Source organism: Pteropus vampyrus, unplaced genomic scaffold (genome assembly GCF_000151845.1).
Source record: "Pteropus vampyrus isolate Shadow unplaced genomic scaffold, Pvam_2.0 Scaffold82, whole genome shotgun sequence".
In the NCBI taxonomy this organism is placed as follows: Eukaryota; Metazoa; Chordata; class Mammalia; order Chiroptera; family Pteropodidae; genus Pteropus; species Pteropus vampyrus.
In genome coordinates, this window is record NW_011888863.1 from 4796904 (window position 1) to 4822969 (window position 26066).

Here is a 26066-nt window from a genome sequence, read left to right on the forward strand (position 1 = left end):
CCTACCAATGTAAAATAAGTATGTGTCTCTCTGTTTCACTTTTTATCCAACTACAGAGATTTCTCTGCTTTGCTTTCCCCTGCCCCCTTAGTCTACCACCAATAGATTTCATGTAATCCTCCTTATGTCTCTTCCTTTGATACTAATGTAAAATAAGTTGCAAAACTGCCATTCTCCAAAGCATTTTCTCAGTCTTTTGAGATTTTTGCTTCCTGGCAATTGCTGTCACTTTGGCTCAAATAAACATTAAAATTCTCTACAGATTTGGACATTTCTTAAGTTGACACCACACGTGACATTCAATTTAGGACATAAACATCCTAAGACTTTTAGAACTTCCCTAAATTTGCAAATACCACAGTAATATTTTATTTCCCTCACAAATGTAGTAAAAAAAATGATATAAAAATATGAGTAAAGAACAGGCAAGCAGGTTGGGAAGTATATCTAGGTACTTGGTTAGACTAAATCCATGAGTAAATTATGTACTCCTAAAATTCAGCCTCACAGCATGTCCAATTCAAATGACAAACATTTATTAGGTAGGAAAATTTGGATCACTCTCAGATAGTTAAAACCAGGACATTAAAGTTCACAAGGGCGAAGGACTTACTAGAAAGAAAATTGACGAATCCAATCACATTTTTGGCCTGCTCCAAATGCTCTAGGTATTAACCAGCCTAAAATTAATGCCATCCAAAAATTGATTTGTTTCATCTATAATCCTAACTCTTTAGGTTCAATACACAATGGTACAGTAAAAGGTGGGAGATTAGGGATGGGACGGAGAGACGGAGAGACACAAAATATATAGAATGTCAATAAATAGACTTAAAATATCTAGGGGAATTCCCATAAACAAAACAGATGCATTTATTATCCATTAATTGGATAAGGTGTTGGGTTCCTCCTTGCTCTACTCTCTAATCTGCCTAGGTCTCCATCACTCTCAAAATTTATCACTAAAAAAATTAATACAAATCCGTATTTCATTATAAAGTAACTAGAATCGGCCATAAATCCCTGAAGGTTTTTGACAAAAGTCAGAGTACACTTCTTACTAAACAGTGTTTAGCAACTAGGATATGCCTCACTCTTTTTCCATGACTTCACATTATCAAAGCCAAGCCAGCTGGATTCCTTACCTCCTTTATGGCCTTACCTCCAGCATTAAGTTTTCCTCTCATGGAATCTAGAACGAGAGAATATTCAGTGTCAATACATCCAAGTAAATACTTTATATTTTTTATTCTTCTGATTATAAAAATGATACTTGCACACTGCAGAAAATTTTGAAAATAAGAAGTTCAAAGAAGAAAATAAAAACTCTCCTGTAGTTCCATCCTGTAAGTAATCAATACTTATTTTAATGGAAATCCTGCCAGGCCTTTTTCCATACTGTATACGCAGTTTTAAAAAATTGTATGCCATTTTACACTATTATAACATTTTTTTATCCCATTTAATTTATTGGGATTATTTTTTCATATTACTAAATATTCCACATAAATTTTAATAGCTCTATATTTTGAGCCACATAAATATAATGTAATTTCTATTGACATATTTTAATTTGTAATTACAAGAATATAAATGCTGAGTCAGATCTTTAATAAACCTCATACACAAGGTGTAAATCTATTAATTTGTGCTGTCATTAGAGAAATGTCTGCACTAAAGATTTTCTGTGTTTATCTAAAAATAGAATTGAATATGTATGATAACAGTCTCCTGAGTTAACTCCCACTCATACTTTAGCTGCGGGAGGGTGGGGTGTGGATTACCATAAACAAAACATAAATTTCTCACCTATTTACTGGATAAGGAGCTACTTCCTTACTCTTTACTCCCTAATCTGCTCTGGTTGAAATGTCATTTCCTTTATTTAAACAATTTTTGAGCACCAACTATGTACTAGCATGGTTGTTTTTTTTTTTTTTTCAGAGATAACAGCAGTAGGGCATGTTTGGTGTGACTGAGATACAGCCAGAAAGTTAGCAAGGAAGGTGTAATGAGTACTGGGAAAAAATGGTAGGAGAAGTCAAGAGAGTAGCCAAGATTAATATCATATAGCATCTTATAGGTCACTGTAAGGACTTTTACAGTGAATGAGTTGAGAAAACACTGGAATATTATAAGCAGAAGAGTAACATGATCTGAATTATTTATTTTAAAATCATCACTCTAGCTGTAAAATAGACTAAAGATAGACTCGTATCAGAATGTTATGCTGGAATTGTTGAGTAGTTCGATTCTAGATCTATTTTGTGGAAAAGCCCACATATTAACTATATTTGATATGAAATGTGAGAAGAAAAGTCAAGGATAACTAAGATTAATGGCTTTAGCAGTTAACTAGTGAAATGGCCCTGCCATCTACTGGGATGGAAACAATTAGTGGAGGAAGAATTTGGAGGTAGGGGTGGCATGAAATCAACATTTGAATTTTGGTCATGTTAAATTCAAGATGCTTATTATATATCCAAGTGGAGAGGGAGGCAATGGAATATACAGTGCTGGCGTTCAATAAAAATGTTGGGACTGAAGATATATATATTTGGGAGATATCTGTGTATAGATGGTTTTTAAAGCTAAGGATTGTGGACTCACTCACTTAAGAGTGAATGTATGTAAAGAAGAAAAGAGAGTCAAGGTCCTGGGTCCTGGGAATCCTCAACCTTTAGTGGTAGAAAAAGTGAAGAGCAACCAGTCAAGAGACTCTGAAGGAGATAAGGGAGGTGGGAGGAGAGCCAAGGGAAAGTTGTGTCCTAGAGGCCAAGACAAGTAATATTGCAGAAGGCAGGAGAGCTTATCTGTGCCACGTGTTGCTATTAGGACTGAGAAGTAACTATTGAATCTGGACTTGTGGCAGTCATCAGAAGCTTTGGTAAGAACAATGTCTGAGGAATTGTAAGAAAGCAAGCTCTATAGGAATGGATTCAAAACAAAATGAGAGGGCAAAGGGGGAGATAGTGAAAAGAAGTAATTTCATGAAGTTTCACTGTAAGAGAAAAGAGAAATTAAGTCTTCCTAGAATTCCATCCCCATCCCTTACCAAACTAGACAAGATCCCTGTGTTATATATTTTCATTGCACTCTGTATTTTTCCTTGCAAACTTAATACACTTGTTTTTTCATTCCATATTTTTCTACATGATTATTTGATTATTGGCTAGCTCCCCTACTAGACTATAAATGTGACTAGGGCGGGGACTATCTTGTTCATTGCTGAATCCTCAAGGCCCTAAACATGGCCTGGCATAAGTTTAAAAACATCTGTTGATAGTCTGAATAATTAAAGGCTTAAATGTGAGATTTTATTCTGTTTATGTGAGTCCCTTAAGGTACACTTTGACATATAATTTGAGTTTGATGAAAATCTCTTTATCTCCTGTCAACACTTCTTACTAAACAAAATTAAGTAAACTATTTTTAGTAGAAATGCCTCTCCAACTGTATTTCAATCAACATTTTTATCTAGTATAAATTGATTAACTTTAAGAACTGAATCAATTCTAATAATTGTTCAGAATTAAACATAATGGCAAATGTTTTCTCTGTGACACACAATTTCTATAATTTGCAAGAGTTCTCAATTTTCATAATGTTATTAATGCCTTTGCCCAAACCACAGGAATGCTAGGAAAAGCATATTTTTCAATAATCTTATTGCAACTAATATATAGAAACTACTCACCAAACGGGTAAAAAAAAAAAAAAAAAAACCCGAACTAATTATTCTTTATATTAGCACATTAAGGAAATTAATTTGAAAAGAGAAAAACTACTTGAAACTTTTTTAATAGGGATAAAATATTCCTACTGTATTGTTAGAATATTCCAAGTGTCCAGAAAAACAAGCAAAATTCTTAGGTGCTGTAAGAAAAACTGGAAAATATGATCAATTTTCTTTTCTTTTCTTCAGTTTTTATAAGAGTTTATTTGAGCCCAAACTGATGACAGTTGCTGGGAAGCAAGATCTCAAATGCTCTTTGATCAATCTTACTCTTTAAAGAGGTTTAGTTTGAGGCCTCCAGAGATTACAGAGGTCAGAACTTTAAATATTGTCTTTGTCTTCTACCCTGAAAGCTCACAAATAAAATAGAGAATTTCAATCTACTTATTTGGTAACATATTCTTCCTAACAAAGCACAATAAAAAAAATACACAAACAAATATGAAAAAAAGGCAATAGACTTACCAGAAATATGAAAAGAATATCTCAAAGAAAAAGTTTCCATGGCCAAACTGACACTTTATGTGAAAATCAATATCATAACAGGACCATGAGACTTTAATGAAGGTGAATCCCCTTTATATAATTTTCCTAGCCAAAACAAACAAACAAACAAACAAAACTTACTATTCATCAAGGCAAAATACGAAAAAATTATTTTTGAAATTATAAATGTATACTGTATCTATTCCCAACAATATCAAAATGGGGAAATTAAGCAGAATAAAATCCAATTAGAATAGAGAGATAGAAGTTCAAGATTCCTGAGTCCACACAGTTCTAAGCCAGGGGTTCTAAAGAAACTAGGACATAGTAACCAGTTCTTAAAATGTCTAGAATAACGTTGGTAGATCTTTTTAAGCTATATCTTATAAGAGAAGGTGATATGGTTTAGCTAGTTCCACGGGGAACTAAAAAGTAATTCTTGTCACCAGACTTAAGTAAAAATAATCATATATGGGGAGTCTATTTGGGGCCTAGATCCATATGACCTTCATTTATTCACAGCCTAATCAAATGAAAAAAAGGCAAGTTGAATTGACATGAAAAGCAAAACTGTTAGCTAGGCTAAATAAAATTTATAAGGCAATAGTTCGTAGAAGTCTCCTGAGACTCAGAATCCTAGAGCCAATTAGTAATGGTCCGACCTCCCATTACCCCAGGATTTCTAAAGCATTCTTCAGAAGATGATGGAGTCTGAACTTTCAGCAATGGTTCTCTCTTATGAGGCAGACTGCTGTCATGAAGTTCTTCCCTATGAAGGAAGTTCAACTTCTAGAAGACAACATTTTTTTCTTCCTCTTTTGCTTTTTTATAGTTTTTTTGTTATTTTTTGTTTGTTTGTTTGTTTGTTTGTTTAGATTAGAATGTTCATTCACTGGAGAAAATTTTAGAGAATTTTTTAAATAATTACTCATAATCTTGAACTCTAGAAATATTTACTTAAACATATTGGTATGTTTTCCTTTAGATCTTTTAGTCAAATGTAGCACTTAATTTTTTTAAGTTGTACTATGTAATTTTTCATTCTGATCTTCTCATTCAATATTATATGTAAGATTTTCTAGTTTTACAAAAAAGTTATATGAAAATATTTTATTTTATAACCCTTATTAAACTTGTTTTTTAAATTTTTACATTAGGGATCCTCTTAAATTCTAAAAGAATAAACTGTGCTTTTAACTGTTGAGTCAAGTAGCAGTAGATCAGAAAGGTCATAGTCAAGAGCTAATTATCATAAGGTTAATGATTCAAATCTGCTTCCTATGACAAACCATTTCAACTTTGATCATACACAGTATTTTTTGAAACAAACACTTTATCAAAGGTAGTTTGCTATAACACTCATGGTTTCAAGGTTTCAAGTCAATAATCTTAGAAACTATTAAGCTTTTCACTATTACAGAAAAATTTACCTTTTTAATAAATAGATGACCAGAGGATCAACTTCATTGTGACATGACATAAAATAAGAAGAGATTTAATTTATATTGTATAGTAACTGATATGTAAACATTCACTAACCTTTCTTATCTATTAAATGAGGCTAATGATTAATCCAGTGCTTTCTGTTCTCAAAATCACTTGGGTCAATAGTTTGCCATTCTCTTGGAAAATGAATAAAAAGTCAAAAGCTTTGGGGACTCTGGTTTTAACTTGAAATTTACTCAAGGCTGAGTTGAAGATATTAGAACCTATAAATTTATTTTCACGGATTTCAGCTTTTTTAATACTGATTTATGAACATTCCCTATGTTAGTTACCTTAAACCTTTCTCAGAATTCTTGAAAATCCCATTTGATATTTGCTTTTTAAATTGTTTTGGTTCAGCAGAAAAGGTTTTAATTACATAGGAATTTATTGATAATTTTCTGGGTTTTTTTTCCATCACTTTTATATGACAACGTCCTTCTGCAACCATAGTTAATTATCTATTTTTTTCTACTTTTAATAGCTTAAGAAAAATGCTTAATTCTTTAATCAACTGTGCTCTAATATGATGAAGAATATATTTTCCCGATTTCTAATGTCAAATTTAACCATATATAAACACCTTATATTTCTGATTTCCCTTCTGATCTATTTATTTCCATTCATATATGTCTCTTCTTGTATTGATACTACTCTATTTTAATAATCATTGTTTTAAAGTATGTTTTATATTTGATCATTTGTTTAATCATCTGGTCATTTTTCCCCCAAATATTTTCAGCTAGTGTATTTTATCTTAAGGATAAACTTTAGAGTTATTATTAATTTCCTTACTCTCTAAAAAAAATCCTACTGGAATTCTGTTGGGAGATATATTATACTTGCAAATTAATTTGATATGAATTAATGTTAGTTCTGTCTTCCAGTATTATAACATGATAGTTTTCTCTATTCAGAAGTGTGTATGTGTGTGTGTCAAGTTTTACATTTGATGATAAACCTCACATTTCATTTTAAAGTTATTCCTAGCTTTATGGTTTTGTTGCTAATCAATTAAAAAGATTTTTCCATTATATAGTTTAACTCAGTTTTACTAGTATGGTTTTAAAGATATAATTGCTATATAGTTAATTTATATCTATTTTTCCTATTTGACCTAGTTAGATGATACATAATACATTTTTCAAAATAAAAAAAACTGCATTCTGAGGATAAATCACAGTATTTGGTCATGTTAAATATTCACTGAATAACCTACTGACCTGAGTTAGTCCCTGAAGCTTATAAACCTTACTTGCAAAAATTGAAATAGTCAAAAACATTTTTGGGAAAAAGATAGCAAGTGGTACATATGTTTGAGGCACTAATTCTAAGAAGAACAGATATGTAGGTCATTAACATTACAGATTATAACTAATATAGCTAATGTACTCTTCCCCTCTTTTTCTATATTTCTTTGTTCTTCCAAACTGTATTCTGACACTCCTTCAATGAAGAGACAATAGAGAAACAACAGCCTAATCTTCTCTTCTAAGCATGACAATTTTAAGAATAGGAATGAAAATGTATATTCCTAATTCAAACACTGCAGAAGCTTGGTTTCTTTACATTAATTAATATGTATTCTCACTAAATTATCAAAAGCACCTCATGAAGTACAAGTAACAGGTATTCTGTAAAGCAAGAAAAGAAGAAGCACAGATAATTTCCAAGAACGCTGGGTCCAGATCCTACATTCTTCCTAAAAGAAGCTATGACCCTTTTGATGCTAAATTGGCTCAGGAACCAGGAAAGCTAATTTGTTAATATTCCCTTAGGTAGAAACACGAAGATTGTCAGTATGCCTACTTCTGGAATAGTAATGCAAGTCCGAAGAATAAAAGGACAGGTTTTAACAATTGGCTGTTTTATCAGCTCTGGCAGGACTCGACAGGCATCTGGGTTGTTTTTGTTTTGCTTTGTTTTGTTTTGTTTTGTTTTAGGAAGTCAAAGGCCAGCAAAATGCCATACATCCTCTCCCTCCATCCAATCAAGTTGTTTCAGGAGGCATCTGTATCTTTAAGTCAATAACTTATTGTGCACATATGTGAGTGTATGGTGGTGATGGTGGGTGTCTGTTCTCATAAATCACATGAAAAGCAACAGGTACATATTATTATCCTCGTGTCACAAATGAGGAAATTGAATCTTAGAAAGCTTTGGGAACAGTCCCAAAGTCACCGAACCACTGTGTGGTAGACCTGAGACTTGAACCCAGGACAATCAGATTCCAGGACTGCTATGTCCCACCACATCAGATATTTTTGGTCCACCAGCCCCGAACTCTGTTTCCATTTCTCTTCTCCTTAGTGGTCTCTTGGTCAGCTGTGGGTATGTAACAAATCTGGCCAGAGAGATTTTAAATCTGCTACAGGATTCTCGGAAATGTGTTTGCTTTCTCAATGGTGATAATCATTCCTCATGCCCCTTCTTCTTTTTTCCTCCAGTGTAATGGTGAGAACTGAAATAGCCATTATGGAACCATTAGAAAATTGCAGTAACTTCAGTCTTGACAGAGTTGAACTGTTGAACTAATGGTATATCTGCATATCTCTAGATTTCTCTCGTTTCAGAATAATAAATTTAAGTCACTGTATTCAGGTTTCTGGTTACTATCTAATACAAAAACCCATTTAATGCCTTTTCCTATAAATATTTCTTTGCCTAATTAACATTATAGTCTCAATGTTCTTATGTTCATCTAAAACTGCTTTATTCATCCCTTATTTCTTAGTATTTTTGTGCAAGTGTAATCTAAATATGACCTGAGTAAACAGCATGTAGTTGGGTTTTGTTTTCAACTTAATTGGAGAGGATATTAGGTTAATTTCAATTATAAATCTAAAAAAACAGTAACTGTAAGACTATTTCAACATCATCTAGGAAGAGACAAATATATATCATCTATAAGTCTGATATTGAATATAAAACAATCTAGGAATATTTCATTAAAAAATCAACAGCATAGTTCTTCGTGGAACATTAGTTACCTATTAATTTCTTGCCTGATCCAAATCCTTCATAAACCCACTGGTGACCCTGACAGAATAAGGGTGTTGGCTTCATCTGGAAGTTAATAGTATCCAGGCGAATGATGTGATGTAAAGGGGCTAATAACCTCCAGTGGCAGCTATGGAACAGGTGGAAGAATGTCAGAAATTATTTCTAAACAGCATATATTGTTATTTACTTTTTTAGAATTTAATGCATCACTTTTATTGACTTTTAGTGTGCCTTAGTTTTTATATTTACTTCTTTGTGCTGGGCTGAAAGATTTCTACTTTAAATTATCAAAATTAAAATTATTCTCTAATATTTAATTCATCAAAAAGTTTAAGTAAATTCACCTACTATGGTGAATGGTTGGTCAATCAGGTGAAATACTCTAAATTTGATTGGCAATCTGTAATAGTTAAGAACCTACTCTTGCCTGAATTTGCCCAAACTCCCCCAGATCACATAAATTTACTTAGGATTAATATGATATAAATCTTAACTTTTCATTTCTCCCTTTAAATATATTCTATTGTTTAATTCAATAAAACCTCTCTTTCCATTATGGCAATTTAAGAACCACATATTGAATACCTACTAGGTGCCAGAAGATTCTACGTACATTTTTCAATCTCCAAAACTCTTTGATAAAGCTCTGACTTTCCACTTTGCCTGATAAATAATCTCTTTTGTTGAAAAAGTACTATTATTTATCAACAGGGATAATTTACAGTAAGTTTTTGTATACTGAAGGCCTCAGATCAGGGATTATCTCAAAGTCTATTCTTTAAGGAGATAAGGTGAAAAATAATGCTTTAAGCAAATATCAAGTGTTGCTACTTGTCAAGTAATCATTTACCTACTTCTTTCATCATAATAATTTCACCTCATAGTGATTCTATGAAAATATTTTGGGATATGTATGGTTCCTACTGGTTTGGTCAGTATAACACCCTTACAAGTGGTCACATGCCCTTGGTTTGCACTCTGAAGAAGTCTTGTTATTTTACTGCCTTTTGGATCTAGAAATGAAGAAAAGGGAATGAGAATAAAACTAATTTGCCGCGGTCCAGCCACGACAGGATCCAGGGGGCCCCGAAGGTGGGCAAGGCGTCGGTGCGGGAGACAGTCGACTACACAACTCAGAGGCAGTGTGACACTGTTCCGTTTTATTGTGATTTGAGTACAACTTTTATACTTTTTATTTTGGCATTGGATTATACTTTGTAGTTAAGGTAGCAGGGAGTTAAATTTCTGTGGTTAGGCGAAGCAGAAAAATCTTCTAGAGTATATTATTATTAATGTTCATGATTAATTAGTACATTTTTCTCTCAATCATTAGAACAGAACTACCTGAAGGAACAATCTAAACTTTTAATTCTTATATCTATTACGTAAGATACAGTTTGATTTAAGTAAAAGTGATAGATAGATGTATTCATAACAGCAAGCACTGGCTTGTAGGCAGACATTATTCTTCTTTCTGCCTGAAGAAATCTTTTAAATGCTATTTGATTTATGCTATATCTAAAGTTCAAGCTGAACCTTTCTCATAGCTGTTCAAAAGTTTTCTTGGTGCTTTAATGAGGAAAATATTTATAAAAATCAGTTTTACAAAGCTGCTTTCATAAGCTAAGTTTCTGTTCCTTTGTTTTTTAAGCACTAAGGAGGTCCTGACCTAGCCAGCCTTTCTATGAAACTTAAACTACTATAAGGCACATGAATTCCATCTTTATTCACTATATGTATACTATCTTTATTATAAGCTCCTGTATAAGGCAAAGGAAGATCAGGTAATCTTTTCATAGTATTAGCCCCCCTAGGTGGATACCAGAGTTTTCTATTTATCCACTAGGCCACAAAAGGAGGCCCTTCCATAGTAGGCACAGGCTTATGAGTAAATTTCTTATCCTTTACTAATTTTTCTACTAACTGCGTGGGAACAGGAGTATAAACTGGTTCTAGTAATTCAGCTTGTTATAATTTATTCATAACATCTTTAAGAGGCACGTCAAAAGGAATTTCTCTTAATAATTGTTCAAATAAAGGGTTTATGCATTCTGGATACGTCAGGGTGACTAGAGCTGATTCCATACATGGGGAATTTATTGTTTTTTCCTCAGAGCCAATTTTGAGGAAATCCATTTGGACAGTGTTTACACTTACTAGAATTTGTGCTACCCAAATTCCCCCTATTAATAGGATCGTTTCTAAGAAACCAATTATCCCTAAACATATGCCACGTCCTCATTCTTGACGATGCATTCCTTGAAGCCTCTGTTCCCATCTCCGGACCTTGTCACGCAGTAGGGTAGAAAGAGGACACGGCACTAATTTGTTACAGAAAATAAGTTAACGGGAGGTCATTAGTGTCACTGAATAGTCTTTATCTGAACCATTCAAAGATACAGAAAAGGAGTACTTGTTAGAGTTATCTTTGGCATACCCTAGGGTCTGTGGAAGGAAATGTGGGATAACTGTAGATAATGCTAGTTTCATGCACAATTTCATCTGAAAGCAACATTCTTAATATAGTTCTTCAGGAGAAGACTTTCATATGATATGCATGCTTTTCTTTATTAGTCACTTAACTTTTTCCCCAATATATTTTTGCAGTGCTTTTCAGTACAAAGAAGAAAAACAAGCTTTCAGTTACCTATGCTCATCAAGAGTCAAAAAGCCTCACTAACTACATGTTCTAAAATGCAATCTGATCTAAGTTGAAATTGCATAGTTTACATTTATAATTCTAGCATCTAATATTTGTGTAGTTTGTTTCCAAAATTCATTCTTTTATTATAATATCACTATAAAGAAAATTCTGATACAGAGATAACAAAGTGTCCAGAGCTAATCAGACAGCTAGGATTTAGAACCCAGATCTTCTGATCCACAAGAATTACAGATGCAGAAAAGGCTCTCTGTGATGTAAAATCACAATCACAGTCAAAAATGTTATTTTTCAGCATATCATGGCCATGTCCAGAAATCATAATTCTGGATGATTTACAAGTTAAGCAAGTTATCCACTGAGCAGTTTCTCTTTTAGACCTGATCAATCTCAGATCACCTCAAACATAAACTCATTCCCACTATTTCTTTCAAAACAATGTATAATTTTTGAATATTTCTAAAAAGAAAAACATTAGTTTTTAACTTTATAAGTTAATAAAATGACCAAACATACCTTGGACTCTAAAGACAATATAACTTATGCCAAAAGTACCTTGCACAAGGGATTGAAATGTCACCCTTACCAGTGGTCCAGAGCTCATGAAAATCATTGGGTAAAGCCTTCCTCCACATAATTTATCTAGATTTAAAAAGAAAAAATCAAATCTATGAACAAGCCCAATCTCATCTGATCTCGGAAGCTAAGCAGGGTCGGGCCTGGTTAGTACTTGGATGGGAGACCACCTAGGAAGACCAGGTGCTGCGGGTGTAAAAAACAAAAAATAAGGGATTGTAAGCTGACAAGGTCCTTGCAATCTGTGAGGTCAACCAAGGGTTGCCTCACCTAAAAAATAAAGAAAAAGAAAAAAGAAAATCTGGTAAAAAACAAGAACTCAGATTTTTGAGCAGTCTCTCTATTTTACATATAACATTTATTTTTATGTATTTATTTTTATTGAAATATAGTTGACATGTAACATGGTGTAAATTTAAGGTATACAACATGTTGATTTGATGTATTTACATACTATAATATTGTAATTGTAGCAATAGCATCTCTACCATATCACATAATTATTTCTTTTTTGTGATGGGAAAAATTAAGATCTAGTCCGTTAGCAAGTTTGATGGTTATAATACAATACTTTTGTCTATATTCACTATATTGTGCATTATTAGATCTCAGGGACTTATTTGTTCATTAGTTACAAGTTTGTACCCATGAAATAGGAGTTTATTTCACTCTCCAATGAGGAAACAGGGTTCCTGAACTCAAGTGACTCTCCCAAAGTCACAGACAGATGGGCTGAGGAGTCAAGATTTGAATTTGGGTCCACAAATCCAATACCATCATATTCTACTATATCACCTTGCTCCTTGAAGGACAGTAGATAGTAAATTATCTTATCTTTAAGATAATGCTGATATGCCATTTTCTCCTAGACAATTAACCTACTTATTAAAAATATCTCACCATGAAGATTCATGATGGAAAACTTTTTCTACCTGAAAACTTATTCTTTCCCCATAGTCACTCGTTTTTTGATTGCTTTACTTTGAGAAGCTTAAGTCAAAGATGAAAGGAAAAATTATAACCATAATTCTAAAAACAATTTAGAGAGCTGATTAAAAAGGCGTGGAAAGAGTCTGTGTTTCTTAGAAGCAAACTCATTTACTGTTGAGAATAATTCAGTATCATTCTGCAACATTTGTTTAAAAGTCGCATACTCAGAAAGACATTTGCACCTTATGCTACATACAACTATATGGTACCTACCTCCCAGACACTACTTCTCTCCCTTACCTCCTTCATTTCCCCTCGTTCACATAATATATGATGTATTTTATTTTATCTTATCATGTGTCTTCTCCCTACTAGAATATAAGCTTAACTAGGGCAGGGATTTTTTTGTTCATTTTGTTCACTACTGGAGCCCCACAACCAAGAAGAGTCAGTCTCTGGCCTATGGTAGGTACCCCAAAATACTTGTGGTGAAAAAGAGAGTGAGGAGATTATATCCAAGAAAAAAAATTAGTTCGCATAACATATGTTGGTAAATGATGTTGAAATACTATTTGAAGAATGATCAGACATTTATTTGTAGCAAGTAGAGATAAATGCAGCTCTTGAATGAATTGCTGGATTCCACAGGGAAAAAAATAGCATTTTACAGTATAGAAGAATACTATCCAATTTGAGTAAGAGGTAATGTTTTCAGTATTTCAGTTCTGCTAGCTATCATTTGAAGAGAAAGAACAGTTCTACAAGGTTCAAGATGACAATTTCAAATCAAAGAAATGCTAGGTTGGAAAATTATAGTGGTTTCCCAGTTAGCCGACAAGAAAGTCAAGCATGGTTTTCAATAGGTTATAATGATAAAGGAAAGTTTTCCAGAAAATGTTTCTTTCCATAAGAGAATTTAGTATATAATAAAGATAGAGCTATAAATTTAAGAGAAAACAGCTTATTTCTTTAAAGAAACAGGTATAGCATCACTTTATAATACAACATTTATAATATAATAAAACATTTTAGCAGGATTAAAATTTTTAATTAAAAATTTTTCTGAACTCAGAAAGAATTTTAAATATAAAAGCAGTGAAATAAATTGAAGATCAGAGATATGTATGGATTTAAACAAATTTATTTTAAATTTGTTTTAATTTAAACAAATAATTTTTTAAATGTTTACATCAACAAGTAATAAAATTTAAAGGCAAATTACAACCTTACGAATAAGCACTTACAACTTATGACAAAGGAAAAATATCTTTATACATAAAAGCTTTTATAAACCAATAAAAAGAATACTCAAAAAAAGGATGGAAATGACAAGAAATAATACAAATAGCTAAATAATATATGAAAAAAAAATTTATTCTTCATTAATGATTTTTAAAAAGTAAAAGTGCCTATTCAATTGATATATTAGGTGATGGGCATGGTGAAGGAGGTACCCATATATTGCTAATGGCAGCGAAAACTGATTTAGCCTTTTTGAAGAGTATTTAGCAACACACATTAGGCAAAAAATGTTCTGGGTCTCTAGGCATTATCCTAATTTGGGGAGCTATAGAAGGAAACAAAATAGCAAGATCTCCAGAAGCCTTCATTTTAGTCAGGTAAAGGAAGACGATGAATTCAAATAGAGACCAAGGCTACAAATGAAATAACCAGTATAATATAACAGAAAATGATTGTAGAATAGAATAAATGGTTCTACGTCAGACTGACAAAGCCTCTTTGAGGAAGCAACCTTTCTTTCATTCATTGATATACTAAATGCCTTCTATGTGTCAGGTATTATTCTAGGCACTGGGGATTCTCGAAGTGAAGAAACAAAAGTGTCAGCCCTCAGGAAGCTCACCTTCAAAAGGAAAGACACAGACAAACCAAAAATATGACCAAAAAAATCAAAATATGTTAGGAGACAAGTGCTAAGAAAAGAGCACTGCAAAGTACACAGGTAGGAGGTGACACAGTTTACATTGATCAAGGTAGGACTCATTAAGAAGGTGACACTTTACTCAAGACTTGAGGTGAGAGACAAGGATGAGAAGGAACTCTCTGAAGAGCCGGAAGTAGATGGACAGGAACCTCAGGTGAAAATGGAAGTGCCCGGATCATGGTGAGCTGGGGGAAAGAAAGGAAAAAGGTGGCACTGGGGTCTGGATTTCATTCCAGCTACAAGGAGAAGTTTTAATTCAGGGGGATGGTAAAGGTGATCTGATTGTAGGGGATATGTGTGCAAGTGGAAAGGCCGGTTAATAAATTTTTTTTCCTAAAGTCTAAATAAGGCAGTATTTTTAAAGAAAGATTCCTTAAACAAATATGTTTGTGCCTTCTAAATCAATAATTTAATCTCTCACCCTAATGTAATCCTAAAACAACAATCTCACCTTCAAAGCAATTTCTCTGGTCTCCATATTCTCCTGAATCAAGCACGTGAATATGTGTGTGTACCATACACATTCATAATAACATACACAAACTTATTTTCTTTCCAGGTTTCCCCATCAACCAAATTATTTCTGACACCTCTCACTTCCCTCTTTACTGAGAGACAAAAATCCCGTATTACACCTATATACAAACAAGAGGTGGTAAGTCTGTTTTGTTGACTGAAAACAGGTTTGCCTGTACATGAACCGAAATGATGGCTGGCATGTTAGTATCAAATCTTTTTAATTCTGAAAGTTTCAAAAGCCTTTAATGTATTTCGCTTTATATTAAAATTAAACACTCCTAATCCCCTCTCTCACCACCCAATTTTCAACCATTTTAATCCCTTCTCTATCACATACACATTTCTGGGATTCTGGTGTGGTTTTGGTACGTCTGAAGAAGTTGGGCCTTCCTTTTTTTTTTTTTTTCCTTTTATGAATATACATACATACACACACATGCATACAACCTCTTGCATCCTGTTTTGTAAAATCCAGTTTTGAAAATATTAGGCACGTCTAAGAAAAAAGGCATGCCCATTACATGAATCAACATTTTGGTGGTATCGTTACCAAGTCAAAGTCCCTCTTGATCATAAACCGCCTCTACAGAAAAGTCTCCTAGCACAAAGTTTAAGCACCAGTAAGGATTATCTGACATTCTTATCTCACCATGGCTTTCTTCATATATAGTCAGAACTGAATCTAGACACATACGAGATCCAGGGAGTGACAGGTACTCAACAGTAAATTTTGCCATACTTCTTGGTGAAACTCTGAGCACCCAAGAACATTCCAGTTTTCCTCTATAATCTAGTGGATATCTTGGAGTTGAAAAAAAGCCTTTGGGCTCTCTTCCAGCTCCACTTCAGAGTAACAGCCTACAATTCAGAACACACAGACACCAGGGACAAACATAAACAAAGGAAAATGAGGTTCTATCACAATCTTGAGAAATTTAGGTTTACAAGAAGAAAAGTAAAACTTTATTACTATTGGTTGCAAGTTATTGGGTAAAAAAGACCATTCCATTTAATATCTCCTATTTTTTTAAAGTGAGATTATGAGTAGAATTTAAATACTTTTTTTAAAATTACTTTTAACTGAATTTTTAAATCTCTTAAAAAATGCACTACGGATTACATTCTCTATTCCCAGCATGTTTTCATTTCTTTCTTTCTTTGAGATGCAACTGAAGATCTCTTCCTAAAAGCTTCATTAATTTAACTGAGTATTTATCCTGCTGGGACAAGTGATTACATTTATGGAGTTTGTGAATGAGGTCAAGAAAAGGAGAATTTATTGAATGTACTTGAATGTCTCTCACTTCTTTGACTTGCTCTTAAGTCCAAGGGCACCTATGGACCTGTGGGGATACCTGCAGTGCTTCAGATGCCAGTAGCTCTCTGGACTACTGACCCTGCAATCAACTTCTCCTTCAGATTATACCCTTGACTCTTCCTTCTTCTCCTATGTTTATTCCCTTGACAAAAATATATTGAGCAATTACATATTAAAATACACTGTACTCAAATGAACAAATTTTACTGTATGGGTGTTAGTTAATTAACACATGTATTATATATACTCTGCAATAGAGAAATTATAATTGTACCAAGGAGATACATATATAAATATATTTTTATAAACAATAGAGATGAAGAGTGGCAGAAGGGAAATAAAATGCTACAATAATTAAGGATTCTACTCCATTGCCTAATCCTCTATTATTTCTTTGCAAATTTTCTTTTTCATTACTATGATCTAATTTAGATATTAGGTCTACTTTGATTTAATAGTAACTTAATAGATTTCTCAGTCTTTAATCTTTTCCCACCATGCCCTCCATTCTGGGAATAGTATATGAAACGAAATTAAGTTCTTTCCATGCTCAGAGCAACTAAAGTAGTACACCTTGCAAAGTTTTTCAGAGTCTGGCCCTAACATGTCTTTCCAATCTTTTCAATCTTTTTTCCTCTCCACGTGAATCTCTATGACAAATCTGCCCGGAAAGTAGCCAAATCATATAAAGTCATGAATGCCCAAGCAGTCACTATTTTTTATAAATGAGGTAACAACCTCAAAAAAACAAAAAAAAAAACAACAAAAAATCCAAAAAAACAGTTAAGATTTGTCAATTCTCTTGTATAAAAAGCGAGTGGTAGAAGTGGGCGCATGTTAGGTATAGCATAGTCCTAACATTTTAGCTCATAAAACAGTCATAGAACTAAAACTAAACAATGCCTATTCATACGTAAAACTGAAAAAGTTCTTTGGCATGCATAAGTATTGCTGAACATAAACATATTAGGAATATCTTCTCTATATTTTAACAATGCTAATTTTCTAATAGTCTGAGACAGTTCAAAGAATGCATTAGATGGTCACTACCACCACCACTTATTGACCCTTCTCATTGGTCATGCCATCCTTATTCTAAGTGCTTTACATGTATCAACTTACTGAGGCACTCACTGAAATTATTCATTTAACTCAAACCGTTGAAATCATTAGGCTTTAGGATCTTGCTTGCACCTAAGTGTGCCACCTCAGCCCCAATTCGATTTCTTTTAAATCTAAATTTCACTCTTTGACTCTTGTTTTGATTCTCTGACTCTTGTGTTTTCAGATTATACTACCCACAACTTCCTTCTCATTCCTAGATTTTAGCAGATATTCTCTCTGATACTCTTCCTCCCTCAAATCTTGCTGAGTTCAGTAGCCATATAGATGATGATTCCAATTTCCCAACTTTCCTCCACTTGACCTCAGCCACTCATCCCAATGGTCAGCCCCAAGATATCTAGTCATTTGCAGAAATCCCAGGCCTGCCATAATCTGTTTCAAGCACCACTCTAACTACAACCTTCTGTCTTTTCAGCGTCCTCCAACACTCCTTCCATCTTTTGAGACTTTTAATTCATCTACTCCTTGTCCTTGTCCCTAACTCATCTCTCATCTTTGCTTACTCTTCCTAGTTTAAATTCCAATGATCCATTGTTTAATTCCTTTCTCACACACACTCTCAATGTTCTTATAGTCTCGCATATTTGGGATAACCCACGCTGATTGAATCTATTCTCCACCTGCTCTGCATCTATGTGATATCCCTCAATGTCTTCAGAGGAAAACATAAAATTAAGCTAACTGGTTGGTCTCTGTCTAAATTTATAATCATTAATCTCAAGAGGCTTTTATGCTACCCGATAATCCTACTACATATTCCTAGTCCATGTTCTTTGTCATTTTTTAAGAAAACTATTTTATACTTTCCTCTGAACACTCATACACCCTCTTCCACAACCCCTTGTTTCATCTGCTGAGAAAATGGAAGCAATTAAAGGAGATCTTCCAGAAGTTCTCATCCTCACATGTACTCATACACCTGCATCAGTACCTAAGTATTCTGCCTTCTATCTGGCAATAATGGATAAACTGTGCTTTGCTCCTAACTAAGCCCAATCCCCACGGCTGGGCAGTAGATCTCATCCCTTTCATCTACTGAAGCCATCACTCTAATAATTCTCTACTCCTCTCTCTTGCATCCTGTTTAATTTTCCTCCAACTCATCCTAGCTGTCTACCAGGGTTGAGTGTATGTGGGGGTGGGTGGGGCAGAGATGAGTGAAAAGGGAAAGACTCTGACCATTTGGAAATCAAGAATGATGATGTCATAGAACTTTCATCTCCCTATAAGTCTATTACAGATTTCTAATTCTCCAACTTCTGTTTGCTTTAAACTGAAAATCAAAATCCTATTAGTAAACACAGACTGACAACTGTGGGAGAATTAAGAGAGGCACTAACCCTGATGGTGGTCTTGGTCACCTCACATTCAGAGTCTTTACCTAGCAAGGTATCTGGAAGTATAAGGACCTTTGTTCATGTAGAAATATATAGCTCAAAGGTCAGAAAAATTCTATGCACTTCTCCAGATTCAGGCACCTACAAACACTGTATCTATGGTGTAGAAAAGATCCCCAATCACAGTAACAACTCTTTTAGCTTAAATTACCAACCAGAATGAAAACACAGAGTTTACAGTGTTCCAAAGAAAATAAGGGAACTCAAACATGCAATGCCTTTTGCTAAATTCTTCCTAGCTGTCATGGGATAACATGAATATCTGTTACCTAGCTCAGATGCATTGTCTGTTGAAGCTGTAAGTGGTGACAACTGTTTTTTTGTTAAGGTTTTGCTTTCATTATTTATCTGAAGTGAAGCAGAACTTGTATCTAGAGAGAACATGTTAAAAAAAATAAAGAAGAAAGCCTGAGGACAAAATGTAGTCTGTACCAAAGTAGCTTTTGTTAAAAGAGAATGCAAATTTAAGATGAAAACGGCTTCAGAGTCTTACCCTAACTCTGTCCAAGGGAGAACTTATTCTTACAGAATTTTAATGTTCATTTTAATGTGTTTAGAAACTAAAATAAATAAAACAATACTTTATGGTCTTCTTTTTTATAATGCTGATAGAAATCTAAAGAAAGAGGCATTGTTTTCACAATATCTGAAAAATATTTACCTTTGAGTTTGGATTGGATCCAGTCCAAGAAGACACTCACTCTGGCAAATCCAACTGGCTTCCTTGACTGGGCACAGCCAGCTCCCCAGTTTATGATGCCATAGAGGACAAAGGGATCTTTTTCATGTCTATACACTAATGGCCCAGCAGAGTCTCCCTGAAACACCAAGGAAATGTGTTCTAGAAATTCACTACAATCAGAGCTCCTGCTTTTGATTTTGGAACAGGAAAAAACAATAATTTATTCATAATACATTTAATTTTTAAAAGATTGTTCTTTGTCAATTTGTATAACAGATTACTTAGACTCAAATAATTAAAATCACAAATGAAAGAGGAGACATTACAATTGATAGCACAGAAATACAAAGGATTATAAGAGACTATTATGAACAATTATACATCAAAAACTGGATAATCTAGAAGAAATACAGTTGCATACCACATAACGTTTTGGTCAATGATGAATCATAATAGTGGCCCCAATAAGATTATCATGAAGCTGAAAAATTCTTATCATCTAATGACAATGTAGCCATACTAATGTTGTAGTGCAATGCATTGTTTACATGTTTGTAGTGATGTTGATGTAAACACACCTACTGCGCTGCCAGTCATATAAAATGATAGAACATAAAGTTACAGTAGTAGGCTATACCATCTAGGTTCGTGTAATGATGTTCACACAAAGACACCTAATGACGCATCTCTTAGAATGTATCCTTGTCACTAAGTGGGTCACATGACCTAGAAACATATAACCTACTAAGATTGAATCATAAAGCAATAGAAAATCGGAACAGTCTAATATGAGTAAGGAGATGGAATCTGTAGTCAGAAACATCCCGACAACAAAAAAAGCCCAGGACTAGATGGCTTCACTGATGAATCTACTAAACATTTAAAGAATTAACTCTAATCCTTCTCAAACTCTTTTTAAAAAAATGAAGAGGAGGGAACATTCCAAAACTCATTTTATGAGGCCAGCATTACCCTGATACTGGAGCCAGATAAGGACAGAAGAAAAGAAAATCACAGGCCAGTATTCATGATGAACATAGATGCAAAAACCTTCAACAAAATACCAATGGTTCCCAACTTATGAGGGTTTGACTTATGATTTTTTGACTTTATGATGGTATGAAAGCAATATGCATTTAGTTGAAACTGTGCTTTGAATTTTGATCTTTTCCTGGGCTAGTGATATGCAGTATGATACTCTCTCTAGCAATGCTGCACAGTGTCAGTGTGATAATATTGCCCAACTGTACACTAAAGTGTTCTGACACATTTAAGGTAGGTGTATTAAATGCATTTTTGACTTGATTATATTTTTAACTTACAGTGGGTCTATCAGAATGTAATCCTATTATAAGTTGAGGAGCATCTATGCTAACAAAATGAATTCAACAGCACATTAGAAGGATCATATACCATGATCAAGCGAGATTTATTTCAGCAATGCTAGGATGGTTCAATATATGCAAATTAATAAATATTATATATATTAATAAAATGAAATTTAAAAATCATATTATTATGGTTAATAGTAAAATGGTTTTGACAAACTGCAACCTCCTTTCATATAAAAACTCTCAACAAATTGGGTATAAATGAGACATACCTCAACATAATAAAAGCCATATATAACAAACCCACAGCTAACATTGCACTTGACAGTGAAAGGTTGAAAGCTTTTCATGTTAAACAAGACAAGGAACAAGACAGGAGTGCCCACTCTGAAAATTGTTATTCAACATAATACTGGTATTCCTAGCCAAAGCGATCAGGCAAGAGGGGAAAAAAAGGCATCCAAATCAGAAAGAAAGAAAGAAAGAAAGAAAAGAAAGAAAGGCAAGAAAAAAAGAAAGAAAGAAAAAGAAAGAGGACTGTATTTGCAGATGATATGATCTTATATATAGAAAATCCTAATGATTCCACCAAAAAAAAAGTTAGAATTAATTAATAAATACAGTAAAGATGCAGAATACCAAATGGACATATAGAAATCTGTATACACTAACAACAAAATATATGAAAATAAAAGGAAAATGATCTTATGTACAAAAGCGTTAAAGAAAACAAAATACTTAGGGATAAATTTAACCAAGGATGTGAAAGATCTCTTCTGAAAACTATAAGACTTTGATGAAAGAAATTGAATAAGACACAAATAATTGGAAAGATATTCCATTTTAACGGATCAGAAGAATTTATATTCTTAAAATGTCCATACTACTCAAAGCCATCTATAGATTCAATGCAGTTTATATCAAAATTCTAGTGATATTTTTTCAAAAAAATGGAAAAAACAATTATAAAATTCACATGGAACCACATAAGAATAGTCAAAATAATCCTGAGAAAGAACAAAGCTAAAGGCATCAAACTTCCTAATTTCAAAATATATTACAAGTTCATAGTAATCAACACAGTATGGTACTGGCATAAAAATAGACATATAGACCAATGGAACTGAGTCATGAGCCCAGAAAATACCTTCACATATCTGATCAACTAATATTTGAGAAGGGAGCAAACAATACTCAGTGAAGAAAGGACAGGCTCTTCAATAAATGGTGCTGGGAAAACTGGATAACCACATGAAGAAAAATGAAATTGGACCCCTACCTTCCACCACTCACAAAAGTTAACTTGAAATAGATTAAAGACTTAAACACAAGACCCCAAACTGTAGAAATCCTGGAAGAAAACATATTCGGAAAGTTCCTTGACATTGGTCTTGGCAACAGTTTTTTGGAGATGAAACCAAAAGCACAAGCAACAAAAGCTAGAATCAGTAAGTGGGACCACGTCAAACTAAAATGTTTCTGCACATTAGAAGAAACAATCCACAAAATGAAGAGGCAAACTATGAAACTGGAGAAAATATTTAAAACCACATATCTGGTAAGAGATTAATATCCAAAATATGTAAAGAACTCATACAAATTAATAACAAAAAATGCAATTTAAAAATGGGCAGAGGATCTCAACAGACATTTTTTCCAAAAACGACATATAGATGGCCAACAGGTACATGAAAAGATTCTCAACTCCCTAATTATGAGGGAAATATAAATGAAAACCACAATGAGATATCACCTCACACCTGTTAGAAAAAAGACAAGAGACAAAAAGTGTTGGCAAGGATGTGGAGAACAGAGAACCCTTGTGCACAGTTGGTGAGAATGTAACTTGGTGGAGCCGCTATGGAAAATAGCATGAAAATTCCTCAAAAAAAAAAAAAAAAATAGAAGTACTATATGATCCATATGATCCAGCAACCCGACTTCTGGGTGTATTCATCCAAAGGAAGTGAGAACAGGATATCGGAAAGGTATCTGCACTCCCATGTACATTGAAGCATTTTTCACAATAGTCAAGATATTGAAACAACCTATTTTTCTGGCAAAGACAGCAAAAGACAGACGCTAGATGATATTACTTATATGTGAAATCTAAAAAAGCTGAACTAATAGAAACAGAGCATAGAATGATGGTTACCAGCAGCTAGGGATGGAAAAATAGGGAGATGTTGAACTTCCAGTTATAAGATTAAAAAGTTCTGGGAATCTAATGTACAGCATAGTGGCTGTAGTTAACAGTGTTGTATTATAGACTTGAATGTTGCTCAAGGAGTAGATCTTAAATGTTCTCAGCATAAGAAAGAAATGGTAATTATATGAGGTGAGGGAGGTGTTAACTAACCTTAATGTGGTAAGCATTTCACAACATGTGTGTACCAAATCATCACATTGAACATCTTAAACTTGCACACTGTTACGTGCCAATTATATCTCAATAAAGCTGAAAAAAACCCAATCCTTAAAACGCAGGATTTTAATTTTTTAAGATAGCCTTTCTGATTTTTAATCAGCCCTCCACTTTTGACACAAATGTATTTAGGACCAAACTAAATTCTTAATTTGTCTTCTTATAAAAAACACTAAGCTGACATATTTGATGTACCTGTTTATTTTATATGAAGAATTTCACAGAATAAATCCTAAAATGGGAATAAGAAGATAGATTCCCTAGTCTGTAATGTAAAGCAATTAACATTTTCTCTGAGCCTATTTTTTTTTCCTGCATAAAATAAGATTATACTTAAGATCCCCTTCAAGTTTGAAAATGGTCTATCTCCAGTCAGGTTTGTTTTCTCTTAAATCACTCATTTATTCAGTACAAACACATATCAATACAGAATTTTTTAAGCAACTACAAATGTTCCATGATACAGAGAGAGCTTATCTAATTTATCCTTTATTGCCAGTACTTATCATAGGGCCAAGCATATGGTCTTCAATAAACAAATAGTCTTTGTTAATTATTTAAAAAAATATTCAGTGCCTATTTTGAGCTAGGCATTCTGAGAAAGACTATAAATGTATTAGAGGGTGATAATAGCTATAAAGGAAATATTCAGAGCAAAATGTAGAGAATATGGGTAGGTATGTGTGTGTGCTTACCTGTGCATGTATGTGTATACGCAGTTTCAATAACATTTGAACTGATACAGGAAGGATGAGAAGGAGCCAGATTTTCATAAACCTGGAGGAATCACATTTTATGCAGAATTGATATCTGGGTTAAGGCCCCCAGTTGGGCAAGTACGTGGCAAGTTGGGAGGTTAGAAAGCAATCAGTGTGGCTGAAATATAGTACGCAAGGAGAGAGAAGTATGAAATCAATTGGAAAAATCAGCAGGAACAGGACCTACATCACTCTGTGACAACAGAGACCATTTTGTAGGTCAAAGAAGCTGAAATGTTTTAAAATAGCTAAAATCTGAAATGTGTTATGAGCAAAGAACTACAGGATTTTACATGGAAACTCCCATGTTTCTACATCCCAATGTTCTTATTTTTACCTTCTTGATGAGAAATGACATTAGTAGGTCCATGACCTTTGAGCGTTCACAGGAGAGTAAAAATCAATTACCTGATAGAAATAGAGTCCATTTTATCAAAGCAAGTTTCTGAAGTTACCCGTTTAGTAATCTGTAAAAGAAAGCTAGCCACATTTATTAGTCAGAATCTCAACTCCCTATTTTCCTCCTCTTGTACTAGCTATAAATTTGGTTGCACTGCAACCAGAAGGGACCCGTTGGATGTAGCTAAAATAAGAATAAGTGCCAACTGAGATCATATTCGCTTCACCTCTGACAGGAATCTAATGCCCTTCCCTAGTTCTTGATAGTGATTAAGGTGCTCCCTTCATGTTAGATGCTCACATGTGACAGAGACAGCAGAACCATTTGTAATTTCCTTGACTCATAAAATCATACCCCCAAAGAGTAAGAGTGAACACATTAATTCAGAGTACTTTTCTATTTGATTTTTATAATATGTATGTCCTCTAGCAAATGTAGGTGTACCATTCCCATATTCTTTATATCTTTCAATCCACATCCTGGCTCTATGTCTGAAGGTTTTTGCTACCCTTCACCCCATTCATGAAGCAGGCTAGAAGTAGGAAGTGCTCCCCCTGCAGCCCTGGAACTATGATCCTGGGGAAACAGCTCCCTCAACCTCCAGAAGGGATAAATATTCTTAGTGTGTTTTGCATCACTGCTAGAGTTTTGTCACATGACTAAGCTCAGTCCCTCACTGTGGTAGCTGGCTTAATGGCATGTCCTAGATTGGCAGCCTTGCCTTCCCTACACCTCCTCCTTACCTTCCTGCTGGTAATATCTGCACTTCCTAAACTGACCACTGCACTTGAATCCTTGTCACAGGGTCTGCTTCTGGGGGATGCAAATTAAGATATGCAACATATAACTAAATTTGAGTGCTGGACACCATGACTAGGTTTAAGTGAAATAAATTTATATTCAGTGTTAAGAAGGGACTTCCTTCCTTCTTTCCTAATGTTTTCACACGGAAGGACTTCTATATAAATGCCCAGTTTCCTTCTTGTAGAGGTGACATCCATTGGTTCATGTTTCTTGATTGGGGTGGGGGGAACTACCAAAAAGCAGTAAAGACTAGAGATTCATCTTTTCTTCTTTCTACTCTAGACCAGTAAGAAATGATAAATCTGGAGAAGTACGTCTGCCCTGCAGACCACACTTTCCCTTAGTTGGATTGCTCAGGTATTAAAGGTGGGCTACAGAGTATTAGAAATCCTTTTTGGTTGTATATCTGAATTTACATTCTTCAGCTGGCTTGGCGAATATTAAAGCTAGTGTTTGCAAGCTATTCGTTCATATCGTCTTTTTC

At 33.9% G+C, this 26066-nt stretch overlaps 1 protein-coding gene across 1 annotated transcript in view; it reads right to left on the bottom strand.

Annotated features, from left to right (window-relative positions):
• The window catches only part of OVCH1 (ovochymase 1), a 64748-nt gene that overhangs the window by 17750 nt on the left and 20932 nt on the right, over positions 1-26066 (bottom strand). Inside the window, 7 exon segments of the mRNA XM_023532409.1 lie at positions 8698-8837; positions 9588-9723; positions 11889-12014; positions 15992-16172; positions 16175-16200; positions 19452-19553; positions 19844-20000. Coding sequence (XP_023388177.1) covers positions 8698-8837; positions 9588-9723; positions 11889-12014; positions 15992-16172; positions 16175-16200; positions 19452-19553; positions 19844-20000 — 868 coding nt within the window.